This window comes from Eurosta solidaginis, chromosome 4 (genome assembly GCF_040869045.1).
Source record: "Eurosta solidaginis isolate ZX-2024a chromosome 4, ASM4086904v1, whole genome shotgun sequence".
Lineage (NCBI taxonomy): Eukaryota > Metazoa > Arthropoda > Insecta > Diptera > Tephritidae > Eurosta > Eurosta solidaginis.
This window is the reverse complement of record NC_090322.1, coordinates 59,512,344-59,525,429: the sequence shown is the minus strand read 5'-3', so window position 1 is coordinate 59,525,429 and position 13,086 is coordinate 59,512,344. Positions and strand designations below refer to the sequence as shown.

Genomic DNA, 13,086 nt, shown 5'->3' with positions numbered 1-13,086 from the left:
AGACGGGAGAGTGGCAGTTAGCCAAAAAGAAGAGCAAGAAAAAATCACTTAAGGCTAGGCCGGATGCAATCATCATTTCCAAGGCGACGAATTAAAATCCCTGGGTGATGACGTCAAAACGATTAGAAGAACGGCAAAAGGAGAGCTGTTACTAGAGCTGAAAAAATCGCAAGATGGGAAAACAAGCGCGTATCAAGCAGAAATTGAAGCGGTACTAAAGGACTCGGCTAAAGTTATAACAAAGTCCCAAATGGTCACGCTACAGTGCAGAGATCTCGATGAGATTACTACGCCCGAGGAGATTTGCAACGCCCTCCACCAGCAATGCAACATCAAACTTCCAGATGTGGCTGCCATAAAAAGCATACGCACAGGGTACAGTGGCACGAAGTCGGCACTTATAAGCCTTACAGCGGATGATGCCAAGGCGGTTCTTAATACGCAAAGAATCCGGGTAGGATGGGTTTTCTGCCGAATTAGAGAGCTCAAGCAAGAAAAACGCTGTTATAGGTGCTGGGGCTACGGGCATATAGCTCAGAAATGTAAGGAGACTGTAGATAGGTCTAGCCTATGCAGGAAATGCGGCCAGGAACGTCATAAGGCTGCAAGTTGCGAAAATGCACCGAAATGCGCGCTATGTGGGGGACAACATTCAGCAGGCAGTTTTAAATGCCCGCAACGAGAGGGCAGCAAAATGACTGTCTCATGAGGGTATTGCAGCTCAATTTAAACCATTGCGAGGCAGCCCAAGAGCTATTATCCCAAACAGTCTATGAAGGAGGATATGACATAGTGGTACTCTCTGAACAATACAAAAATCGCCAGGAGCAGGGTTGGCTCTCAGATTCAGCAGGGAAAGCCTCAATTTGGGCACCAGGGAAATTTCTCCCACAGGAAATTATGACGCCAACGGTAGCAGGATTCACGTGGGCAAAAATCAACGGTATATACGTCTTCAGTTGCTATGCCCCTCCGAGCATGACCATCGCCGAGTTCGAAGACATGATATACGGGATCACCATTGAAGCACGAGGTAAACACCCGCTTTTAGTGTGTGGAGACTTCAATGCATGGTCATCTGTGTGGGGAAGTAGACGAACCAACACGAAAGAGGGAGAGTTCTCCTCGAAAGTCTTACTTCTTTGAGGCTAGAACTCCTAAATGAACCAGGGATATATACCTTCGATACAGGTACCAGACGATCCATTATAGATCTCATCTTCGCTAGCAGCGAAATAGCAAGACGAGCAAAATGGTCCATAAGCAACGTCTACACACACAGCGACCATAAAGCTATTAGCGTAGAGCTGCTCGAAACTCCACGAACGGTAGCAGCAAGACATCGACAAAGTAGGAAATGGAAACAGCACCTTTTCGACCCACAAATATTTGACATTATCTGGAAGGACGCCATAGTACGAGAATCGCATGCGGAAGACCAGTCAGTTCAAATCACTAAGTTGCTATGTATGGCATGTGATGCTGCCATGCCCAGAAGTCGCGGAAAAGCACAGCGCACTCCGGTATATTGGTGGAATGACGAAATTGCGGAAGAGCGTAGAAAATGCCACAAAGCACGAAGAATAGCGCAGAGGGCACGCTCATCACCACGATATGCAGAGCTACACAGCACCTATGTCGCACAAAGAAAGGCACTTAAAAATGCCATAAAAAAGAGCAAGAAGTTATGCTTTAGGGAACTGCTGGATAATGTCGACCTAGATCCTTGGGGATCAGCCTACAGAACTGTGATGGCCAAAGTTAAAGGACCGATATCACAGCAACCTACGTGCCCGATACTGATGAATATTATTGTTGAAACACTTTTCCCGGCGCAAGATCGCTGGACTTATCCAAGCGAGGATCTACAAAGTACGGAAATTCCGCAAATTACAGAGCAAGAGGTGCTGGACGCTGCAAAAAGAGTTGCTGATAACAAATCCCCAGGACCCGACGAAGTACCAAACATAGCCCTTAAAGCCGCGATTACAACTAGGGCTACATTATTTACTGATCTTTTTAATGCCTGTATGCAAGAAGGCGTGTTCCCTCGCCCGTGCAAACGACAAAGACTTGTCCTATTGCTGAAACGTGGTAAACAGCCGGACCAACCATCCTCATATAGGCCACTTTGTATGCTGGATTCCCTAGGGAAGATTTTCGAGCGTATAATTAGTGAGCGCCTACAGCTGACTCCAGAAAGACCAGGTGGCTTATCGAATAGTCAATATGGATTTCGCAAATCAAGATCCACCGTAGATGCAATACAAACAGTCGTCAATATAGCTAGAGAAGCTATCTCTGGAGGCCAAAATAAAAGGAAGTTCTGTGCACTGATTATGTTGGACATCAAGAATGCTTTTAACACTGCGAACTGGATGCAGATAATGGCAGCGCTGCAAAGCTTCAGCACTCCAGCTTACTTACGCAGAATTATAGGTAGCTATCTTAAAGACAGAGTACTTCTTTTTGACACGGATCAAGGAGCTAAAGAGTACAAAATCACAGGAGGCGTCCCACAGGGATCTGTTCTCGGTCCAACGCTTTGGAATGTAATGTATGACGGGGTGCTAAAGATTGATCTACCAGAAAACACGCAAATTGTGGGATATGCTGATGATATTGCAGTGGTAGTAGTGGCCAAGAAACTGGACCTGCTTCAAGCATTATGTAATGACGCCGTAGCAAGAATAAAGGAATGGCTGACCAATACAGTACTGGAGTTGGCTAGCCAAAAGACGGAAGTGGTATTAGTAAGCTCCAAACGGTCGGCGAACGAGTTAGTCTTAACTGTCGGGGATCATCAAATCACCTCAAAGGATTCCTTAAAATACTTAGGAGTGCACATTGACTCTAAGTTAACTTTCAAAGAGCACTTCAGAGCGGTGGGGGAGAAAATTACCAAAGTTAATGGATCACTTATGCGAATAATGCCTAACATTGGTGGTCCGAGCGAAGCTATACGTCAGCTATTGTCCACAGTAACCAGCTCAATAATACTATACGCAGCACCAGTGTGGTATGGATCTAAACAGACCCATCAAAAATATATATTAGCAGCGTACCGACTTGCTTCTTTAAGAATAGCAAGTGCTTATCGGACGGTGTCCGACGACGCGATCCTGGTTCTAACCCGGAAAATCCCAGTGGACTTACTGGCAAGCGAAATGGCCGATCTGTATAACACTAATATCGAGCGACCATCTGAAGAAGACAAGAAAAGAGCAAGGACACAAACAATACCTAAGTGGCAAGAACGGTGGGAGGCCTCGAGTAAAGGGCGTTGGACTTTCACACTAGTTTGGAACGTAGCTCAATGGAATGAGCGGAAGCACGGCGAACTGAACTACCATCTCACGCAGATAATGAGTGGACATGGCGGTTTCAAAGAGTATTTATGGAAGCGTAGGATAGAGGAAGATCCTCATTGCCCAATGTGTACCACAGAGTTAGAAAACGCAGAACACGTCATGTTCTACTGCCCCCGTTTCCACGAAGAAAGACTCACCTTGCATGGAGTCTTTGGGGAGGAACCTACCACGGGAAATTTAGTTTCACATATGTGCAGCAGGAAAGAATGCTGGACTGCAGTGAGCAAAATGGCATTTATAGTAATGACACGCCTGATGGATGCTGAGAGGGAGCGCAGAGAAATGCGCATGCGAAGCAGTGGCGATTAAATGGACACTCAGAGCAAATAGCGGGAACATGGACGCAGGGACAACAGCAGGCTCTTAAAAAATGAGAAATATGGAACGCCACCCTGAAGTAATGTGAAAGTGGTGCCGGGGTGGGCGATTGTTCCAGAACGGGGCTATTTTTTAGTCTACGGACACACGGTTGCTGCGACGGCAGCAATTATGGTGCATTAGTCATTTTTCAGCCTCTACGCAAAAAAAACAAAAAAAAAAAAAAAAGTGGACATACATAGAGAAACTTTTAGATTTTATACTTTAACTAAGGCCTAGCCGTCACGGGCTCTTAGACTATAAAAGTTATATTTAAACGTTTTAAAGCTATATATGGCGGCCACCGTGGTGTGATGGTAGCGTGCTCCGCCTAACACACCGTATGCCCTGGGTTCGCACCCCGGGCAAAGCAACATCAAAATTTTAGAAATAAGGTTTCTAAATTAGAAGAAGATTTTTCTAAGCGGGGTCGCCCCTTGGCAGTGTTTGGCAAGCGCTCCGGGTGTATTTCTGCCATGAAAAGCTTTCAGTGAAAACTCATCTGCCTTGCAGATGCCGTTCGGAGTCGGCATAAAACATGTAGGTCCCGCCCGGCCAATTTGTAGGGAAAATCAAGAGGAGCACGACGCAAATTGGAAGAGATGCTCGGCCTTAGATCTCTTCAGAGGTTATCGCGCCTTACATTTATTTTTATTTTAAAGCTAAACTTTTACTTTTTTGGATACTCGGGTTTTACACACCGGCAAAAAACTTAAGGCCAGAATGTCCTTGTAGGACATTAAGTTTGACCTTTTGACTATCCGATCTGTTGATTTTAAAAATCAAGAAAGTTGATAGTAAGTTTTTGCAGAACTTCGAAACGTAAAAAACGTCGATTTTTACACTTTTTATTTTTTTCGATAAAATTTTGAGGAATCGCTGTGGAATTTAAACTGAATGTTGTTTTTGAGACGGAGATTCTAAAAGTATGAGCAAAATTAATGTGCCCTTCCAATACTCAAAACTATCATCAATCAAAGTAGCGATACTTTTTTTTGTCATTTTCAATATTGTCAGTTTTTTGCTTATAGCTTTTTGAGGCAACTGAGTATTCAAAATTGGATTATGCACGATAAGAGCCTATCAGGAACTAAAAATACCTAGGGCTTCAAATTCGATGGGCCCTTTTCAGTTTTGGAGGTAGAGGCAGAAAAGTGCAAGCACTTGGTTGCGTAAATTTTTTCAGGAGCATGTTTTTTTGTGGGCACAGCTACAATTTTACTTTTATCACTTCATACCCGTTTGTTAATTTTTTCTCTACACCACAGTAGTATACCATAAATTGCCTCATCTTGGAATATTTATTGAAAGTTATTGATGTTTGTACATGGGGCAAATATACGAAATTTCCGACAAAAATTGACAATCGTCAAAAAGTGTAGATTTTTTTTAACCAGGTTTTATTTAAAAGTAAATGAAAAGAAACACAAATTTGGTACAAAAATTAAAAAAAAAAAATGTCTACACTTTTTGACGACTGCCAATTTTTGGCGAAAATTTCGTATATTTGTCCCATGTACAAACATTAATAACCTTCCTTGCGTGAATATTCCAATATAAGGCAATTGATGGTATACTACTGTTGTGAAGGGAAAAAATTAACAAACGGGTATGAAATATTTGACGGTTACCCGGTTTCGTATTTTTGCCGATATCTCCAAACCCGGGTTTCGGGTATCAACAAAATTTTACCTAAATATACCCCACATAGATATGTACACCCTGATAAAATTTTAACACAATCGTTTAAGAAGTGTTTATATAAGTAAAAAAAATAAGGGTTTCCGGGTTTATGTTTTTATCAATATCTCCAAAACTGGATCTCGGGTATTAAAACTTTTTTACCTAAACATACTTCGTTCACATATCTATATCTTTTTTAAAGTTTCAAAAGAATCGGTAGAAAGGTGTTAAAATAAATGTGTTGCAAGCTTTGCAGTAAAAAATATTTGGCGGTTATTCGGTTTTATATTTTTACCGATATCTACAAAACCGGGTCTCGTGTATCAAAAAAATTTTACATAACTAACAGTTGCATATACCTCCATATTTTGTTAAAATTTCGATATAATCGGTACAGAAGTGTTGAAATAAATGTATATTTAACATTGCGACCTCAATTTATATAGATTTTGCTCGATCTTTAGACTATATCTTTTTGAGGCATTATGTAAGACGATTAACGGCGATGCACTATAGCTCCAATTTACCCCCCAATGTTCCTAACAAAAAGATACTTGCGTGATACCATCTTTCAAAAAAAAAAAATTGTTTTCTCCAAAATACTAAAGTTTAGCGGATTTCCCCATATATGTATTAAAGAAACTAAAGAGAAATAAACTGTGTTTTAAATAAAACAAAGAAAATTCTTTTTTTAAAGATAAATAGTGGCCAGTGCAATCGCGACACATTTATCCAGTGTGGGACCAATTAAGCGGAGGCCCAACATGGCGAGGCCGATAAATTATTATAACGCCTTCTACATTTGTAGACCGATTCCCAACATTCTGTGGCAACGTGTCAAGAGGTAACCATTCCCAGTGTGCAGATCAATTGGGAGAATTGTCTTGTATCTTTTCCTTTGGCTCGGTGTGGCCAGGTCGCGATACCCCTGCCTGTCGCGTTTGGTTGGTGATCGGCATCGGAAGTTGCGGCGAAGTTCGCTGTTTTCAAACTAACTTTTCGTTCTGCAAGTTGGCCTTAGTTTAGTCATGATAAAAACACCTACATGGTATAACCGTTTCTGACATTGACGTTTTTCCGCAATGAAAAAAGTTTCAAATTTCTCCACTGCGTATATTTACATATATTTATACTTTCTCAAAAGAATATGATTCAATTGCTAGAGGTTTGTTCTCCAATGATGACAGAGCTTTGACACTCCCAAATTTAAAAATCTGGACGGGTTGCTTTTACGAAATAAGGAAACGTGGAATAATTCAATCCCCTGTATCGAAAATTGTAGTATAAAAGTACCTTGAGTAGCGATAATAAATTTGTAAATGCCTACAGATTTTGGGGGAAAAAATTCATTTTCTATTAAAAATTTCGTGAATTGATAAAGGGCTGTGTTGGTTTGGCCATTCTTCATTCAGAATTTTATTCAAAAATACACTATCTCAAAATTTGTTTCGAAACCATTCCTATTTGAGGATAAGTTCAATGCATTTCGGCAAAAGAGGAAGGTAATGAAAAGCTTTCTGAGTTAAGGCGTTCTTCAACCTAATTCTAATATAGGGCGTTTTTGTGACAAATGCTGAAATGGGAAATTTTTGAAAAATATTTTGAGATCGGACGATTTTGAACTGGCAGCCGGCATGGGGTGATACTCTTCACTCAGCAGCCGCAATGAACTGACACCAAAAAATTAAGAAAAAATGGCTTATTGCCTTAGAACTTTATATTCCGGCCTTGACTTTAACAGAAGAGTTAAGCTTTTGTGCGGTCCTGTTACACGGGCTGTGTTCACTTTTTCATTCTCAAATATCGGAAAGCTTTTTTCCGTTAAGTATTCATGGAAGTGTTCTGAATAAACCGATAATTTAGAATATTCCGAACACGTGCTACCTCACGAGCTCCGAATATTCCAAATAAATAAAAACATAATATTCCAAATATAAACCGATTCCACAAATTCTTAAATGGAGATGAATGTTCCGAACATACAGAATTAATACGTTAACATGCTCAATGAGTTCATTTCGTTAATTTAATAGTCGAGTTTTTGACGTTGTACCATCAATTTCGAATTGGTTTAGGTTTCATATATTCATAGGTTTACGAAAGTACCGATTTCTTGGTGTCCGTACTTTTCGTAAAATTACCTATGTTCAGCCATACTAATAGATCATGGCGTAGTCAATAAATTCATCATAAAATTTAAAATTTGTTCTAAGGAATTATGCAGTTCAGTACTTATCGGTTATTTGTGAACTGACTGCTTCCTATTTCTACTACTAATATTTTTCAAAAATCGCAAAGAAACAACGCAGTTAAGGAATGTCAACACGATTTGGAAGCAAAATGACTGCAATTGTCAAAAAATTTGGTGTTTTGCAATACATGAATTCGGCTTGCTTTGGTACTAGCATCTTCTGGTATAAGCCCGATTGCCGCGGCGGCCGTCTATCCCCTCACATTTTGGTAAATAATAATTTGGTAAAATTGGTAATGGCCGAGACAAAATGAAGTATTTCAACTCAATCTTATGTACTCCAGTAATATCGCCACAATCACGCAAGATGTTGCGTTTGCAAATATGAAGAAACTTCAGACTTTGCAATTGAAGTTTATTTCGCCCTGGCCATTCACATACAAAATTTTTCGAATCACTGTTATAAACATTCTCACTATACAAGAATTATGCTTTCTATTTTGTATCCTATTCATCCGTTAAATTGCAGTTTTTAACTGTGGGCAATGATAAAAAAAGTTACCAAAGCAATGGTCAAATGCTTCTTGTTATGCTTTGGTGCAAAAAAGTTGCAAGTTTGCTACTTTTTCATGTCAGATGGCGCCAGTGTCGCTCAATCTACCGTTCTCCATACGTGCAATCTACTCATAATGCATAGGAATGAGTTAAACGTTGCTTATTTGACGGGGCTTTAAATACATCATGAATTCAACTTCAAATAGTTTTTGGTGCATCTTCTGAAAAAGTTTGTATTACTTATTTAAGAGACATATTTTCATATGTAACTAACTTCCGACAAATAAAGCTGCTGGAAATTTGTAAGGATTTTTAGGGATGAGCACATTTGCGATTATTACTTTCATTTCCAAGTGGATCTTGTAAACTTTTCATCATAACGACATCAGTAGTCGAACACGAAAACCATTTTGTGCCGCGAAAGGCAGTAACGTTCAACTCAAAAACTGACGTAAATACATTCTATACGTATATATGGATAACAACTCTCCGTTATGTCCAGTTTTTGATTGAAAGCTTCAACTGCAATTGAAGTTGCGCTAAGTTAACAAAATGTTTTAATTTTTTTCGAACCCAACAGTAGTTTAAACTTGTACTGGCCATAAGTATCCCCTTTTGCACTGGCATTAGGTGGCAATGCTAAGCAGCAATATGCAATTTTTAATGGCCAATTATTTGTATACTTCTATTTCTTTAAATTCGTGTAAAAATTTTACCCGCGTCTGCCCGTTAAAAATACACCCTTACCGTTTCAGATAGCGTACATGTTTTGTCCTTTTCTATTTACTTCACCTGTAGTAGAATTCACTAACTTATAACGATCCGATTTGTCGAGATTTTAATTAACGATTTTGTCGCTTGCCTTATCGGTTGTACTATTCACTGACTTAGTTTTAACGACTCGAAATGGTTGACATTTAAATTTCGTTTTAATAATAGAAAGGTGGCAGCACAGCTTAAGGATCCCTAAAAGATGCGAAAAGCACAAAGGAATGCCAAAAATAAATAAATTCCGTATACTAGCGGCTTTTAGAATTCATTATTGTGCAAGTTTTTACATATTTTAACAAGAGGTAAGAAAATGCCATGATGAAATTAATATTCAGGTGTTCTCATCCCGTTGACGTTTTCCCTTATTCTGACAAGTTCGGCATGCATAATTTAGAGGTTTGTCTATCATACAGAACTGCCTTTGAGTTCTACTACGATCGTAGTAGATTTTACTATACGTTTAGAAAAAGATTAACGTAACATTGTATCCTCCAACATAATATCGACAAAATTTTGCAGAAAACTAATTTCTTTGAAGAATTTGTACGAAAATTTAAGCAATCCAAATTTATTACTTTTGAAATGCACGTAAAGACTGGCTTTTAGAGCTGCCGAAAAAGTGAGGTTATGTTGTTGACATCACCTTTATTATTACATCATGAGTAAATGCGGTAATAATTTCCTTTTTGATCTGTTGATATTGCAGTTATTCTTGTACCCCTTAGTTTACCATCAAGTTAAGAAATAAAATATCATGAGCGAGCCAAGTCTAGGGTTAGTCTGTACAGCTTTCGAAACTCCGTTGCATTCAAGTGGAATGGGTTATCTTCTTCTCTAAGAAGGTGTCTGGCCGCTGGCGATGGACTTACTAATTCTCCATCTTGTGATAAAACGTACTCAAATGCCATTTGATTTATAAAGCAGTTTTTCGTGTTTGAAAGTCTGGCCGCTGGCGATGGACTTAGTAATTCTCCATCTTGTGATAAAACGTACTCAAAGGCCATTTGATTTATAAAGCAGCTTTTCGTGTTTGAAAGTATTTAATTAAAGTTCCGACTTTCTTTTTTAACTAAAATTGCCAGAAGTATTAATTTCGTGATTTTTAACGCAGCGAGTTTACTTGCCGCTTATTTAACAACACAGCTTATTATTGAAAACAAATATCGATACAAAACAGTTACTGAATAACGAATTCGTTATAGTTATCGATTCGCAAATAAAACGATGGCAAATGTGGTTTAAAAAGTTAGTGAGTTCCACTTCTGGTGATTCAACCATGCCATGGTTCTGAGATTGAGTTTTAAATTTTATATTGCCCAAAAACTTCAAATCATGGCCAACCAGAAAAGAGAACGGTTATAACTCGTAGTGTTTTTATCATGACATTAGTTACAATGCTCAAATATTCCCAGAAAATTGTACGCTTTTTTTTATATCAAATATTAATTCGTTTCTTTGATTATCTGTTTTTCTAATTTATCTAGAATCATAAAAAAAATACCCGAAAAAAGCAATAAACCAATTCATAGCGACGAAAGGCCCTTTAAATGTGATTTTTGTGAAAGGCGGTAAGTTATAGTATACATGTATGTAATCTCGTCCTAATACACTCAGAGAAAAACGCGGTTCTAAAATCCAGCACCACCGGACTCAAATTCAAGCTCTTCATGTTCTTACTTTTTTGTTCTTGAAAACCGAATGACCTGTTCTTAAAACAACAACCTTGTTCTTGAACTGACACCATTTTCTTGAAAGGATAACAGCTGGTATTAAATTATGAACGAAGGTTCTATTAATGAGAACGAATGTTCTTAAATTAGGTACAATGTTCTTAAATTAAGTTCAAGAAAAAAGAAACGGTATAATTCGTGTACACTACAATGTGAAATACAACATTTGGCACAAGCTACCAAGCAGTTGTAGTGGCCCAGCGGCTATGATGTTGCGGTTGCGATCGTGTGGCGCGAGTTCGATCACTTATTTTTCGTTCAGTTCCATTCACATATGCACAGGTAATTCTCAAACTTGTTATGAAATGTTTTAAATATATATGCAGATTACGTCTTCAAATAAGAATAATTAATTAATAAAAAAATTTTTGTTATAAATAATTTTTATTTATGACAAAAAAATTATTATTAATAAAAAATAAATGGGTACCTATTGAAGAAAATACTTTCCCCTCCCACCAAAGATCAAGCACGAACCGAAAAATATTGAATCGACCCCAAATCGTTCTCGAAGCGTGAGAACGAAAAATCTTGAATCAAGCCCAAGTGGTACTTGAAATGAGCACAGAAGTTTCACACATCAATACCAAACGGGTCATAAAATACGAACGGTGTGCTTGGAAAAACTGTTCTTAAAACAAGCCCATCGGTCACGTGTTAAGAAAAAACGTACTTAACAGACTTTTGTCAACGAATATTCTTAATTTTGAACTTGTTTCGTTCGTTTTAAAATGATTTTTTCTCTGAGTGTATACGTATAGATACATCTAAATTTATTCCAACTTTTAACTCTGCCTGTATTAAATAGATTTAAAAAAGGATCGACCCTACGCAGTCATGTGCGTACCCATACCGGTGAAAAACCATATAAATGCAAATACTGCGAACAGTCCTTTGCGCAAATAGGTGTACTGCATAGGCATTTACGTATGCATCTTGGTGTTAATATTCATAGATGTAAGTTTTGCCCCTTAACTTTTCCTTCAGCTGCGGAGCAACGATTGCACTTAACTTCTCATGAAGACGAAGATCCAAAGACAAGGGAACGAAATATGGCAGCTTTAAGTGAAGAAGAAGCTAAATTAAAAGTTAACAGGTAACATGGCATTCATAGACTAAGTATGTACATTGTGATCTAATAGCCGTGTTTTTTTTACACACGTATACGTTTACGTTTGCGTGGTTAAATAACTAGCTACCGAACAGGGTGTACCTAAAATCGGAGACACAAACCTCTGGTGGCCATAATGTATAACATATAGCTGAATCGGTTCCGATGAATAATGGACACACACCATTTTTAGAGGTGAAACATAGAATTAGTGTTGAGGTGAAACATAGACACATATTTCACTTACATCTGAGTATAATGCGTATTGAAATTTAGTAGTACTAAGTTTATGCGCAGCAATTTCAGAGGTGTATTTGAAGTTTGACGCTTAGCAGTCCATATAAAGTTTCAGCGTAAACGCTTATAGATGTAAAAAAACACACAGCTAATATTAAGTGAATTATTTTGTTTTGTTGATTTTCCGACATATGGATAAATGATGTATATTGGAACGATTTTCCGTCATCCCTTGTCAAATTTGGTTTTGAGACAAACCGGTTTCGGCGTTGTGCCATCATCAGTGTCGATTTTCGTTCTGATCTGCTGTTGTCGTTTGTCCTGTATTTATAGTTCGTAGGTACTTGAGCAGGTATTGTCAAAATTGATGCTTATGTATATTTAGTTATGTGTATGTGCTGTGTGTTTATTCAGAACTGAGGGTGGTTTTTACTGATCGATTTTTGTGGCTGACTGGGGCAGGTAAACATCCGTAATTTTAGTCGATTGAGCTTCTTTGGGGGTTTGCTGTTTTGGTGCGTTAATTATTTTGTGTTTATTTGTTGTTGTGTGTTTGTCTGTTGTACTTGTGTGATTACTTTGTTTCTTGTAAACAAGTTTTAAAGGCTCGAATATTGTGTCAGAAATTGTGTTTATCTGTACGTTTATTATTCTACCGTCGAATGTTTTCTGTTTGTAGATTTCCATGTTTTCGAGTACGCTGAGGCGTCGGCCTTTTGCTTGCATGTGAAGAACCCTAACTGTTTTACTGATGTTTGCTGGGGAACATTCATGCTCGACCATGTGATTCGCTAAGTTAGACTCGGGTATAATGTTTGGATATTATGAACTATTGTTGAGCTAACTATGTCCAAAGTCTCCGATAGTGGTATTGATGGGTATAAATCTTGTATGTCAAAAGATACCAATTTGCTGTTCTTTGTTAGATCTACGGTCTCAAGTTTCTCTATAAGCTCTGTTGTGTTAGCTATTGCATATTCGTTCCTTAGCTCCAGACTATCTTTCAATATCGTTTTTAAATATTTGGACAGTTTGTAACATGGTGCCGATTTAAAATTAATGATGGGCCTCATTGGCGTG

At 38.4% G+C, this 13,086-nt stretch overlaps 2 protein-coding genes across 6 annotated transcripts in view; one reads left to right on the top strand and one right to left on the bottom strand.

Moving 5' to 3' along the window:
• Positions 1 to 13,086, bottom strand: part of LOC137249852 (uncharacterized) — a 352,644-nt gene that overhangs the window by 154,863 nt on the left and 184,695 nt on the right. The gene's annotated exons all lie outside the window — the stretch shown is intronic.
• The window catches only part of LOC137249849 (zinc finger protein 665-like), a 396,955-nt gene that overhangs the window by 337,743 nt on the left and 46,126 nt on the right, over positions 1 to 13,086 (top strand). For all 5 annotated transcript variants that reach the window (XM_067781826.1, XM_067781827.1, XM_067781829.1 and 2 more), the window contains 2 exons: positions 10,413 to 10,496; positions 11,467 to 11,754. In XM_067781826.1, coding sequence (XP_067637927.1) covers positions 10,413 to 10,496; positions 11,467 to 11,754 — 372 coding nt within the window. The remainder of the gene's footprint in view (positions 1 to 10,412; positions 10,497 to 11,466; positions 11,755 to 13,086) is intronic.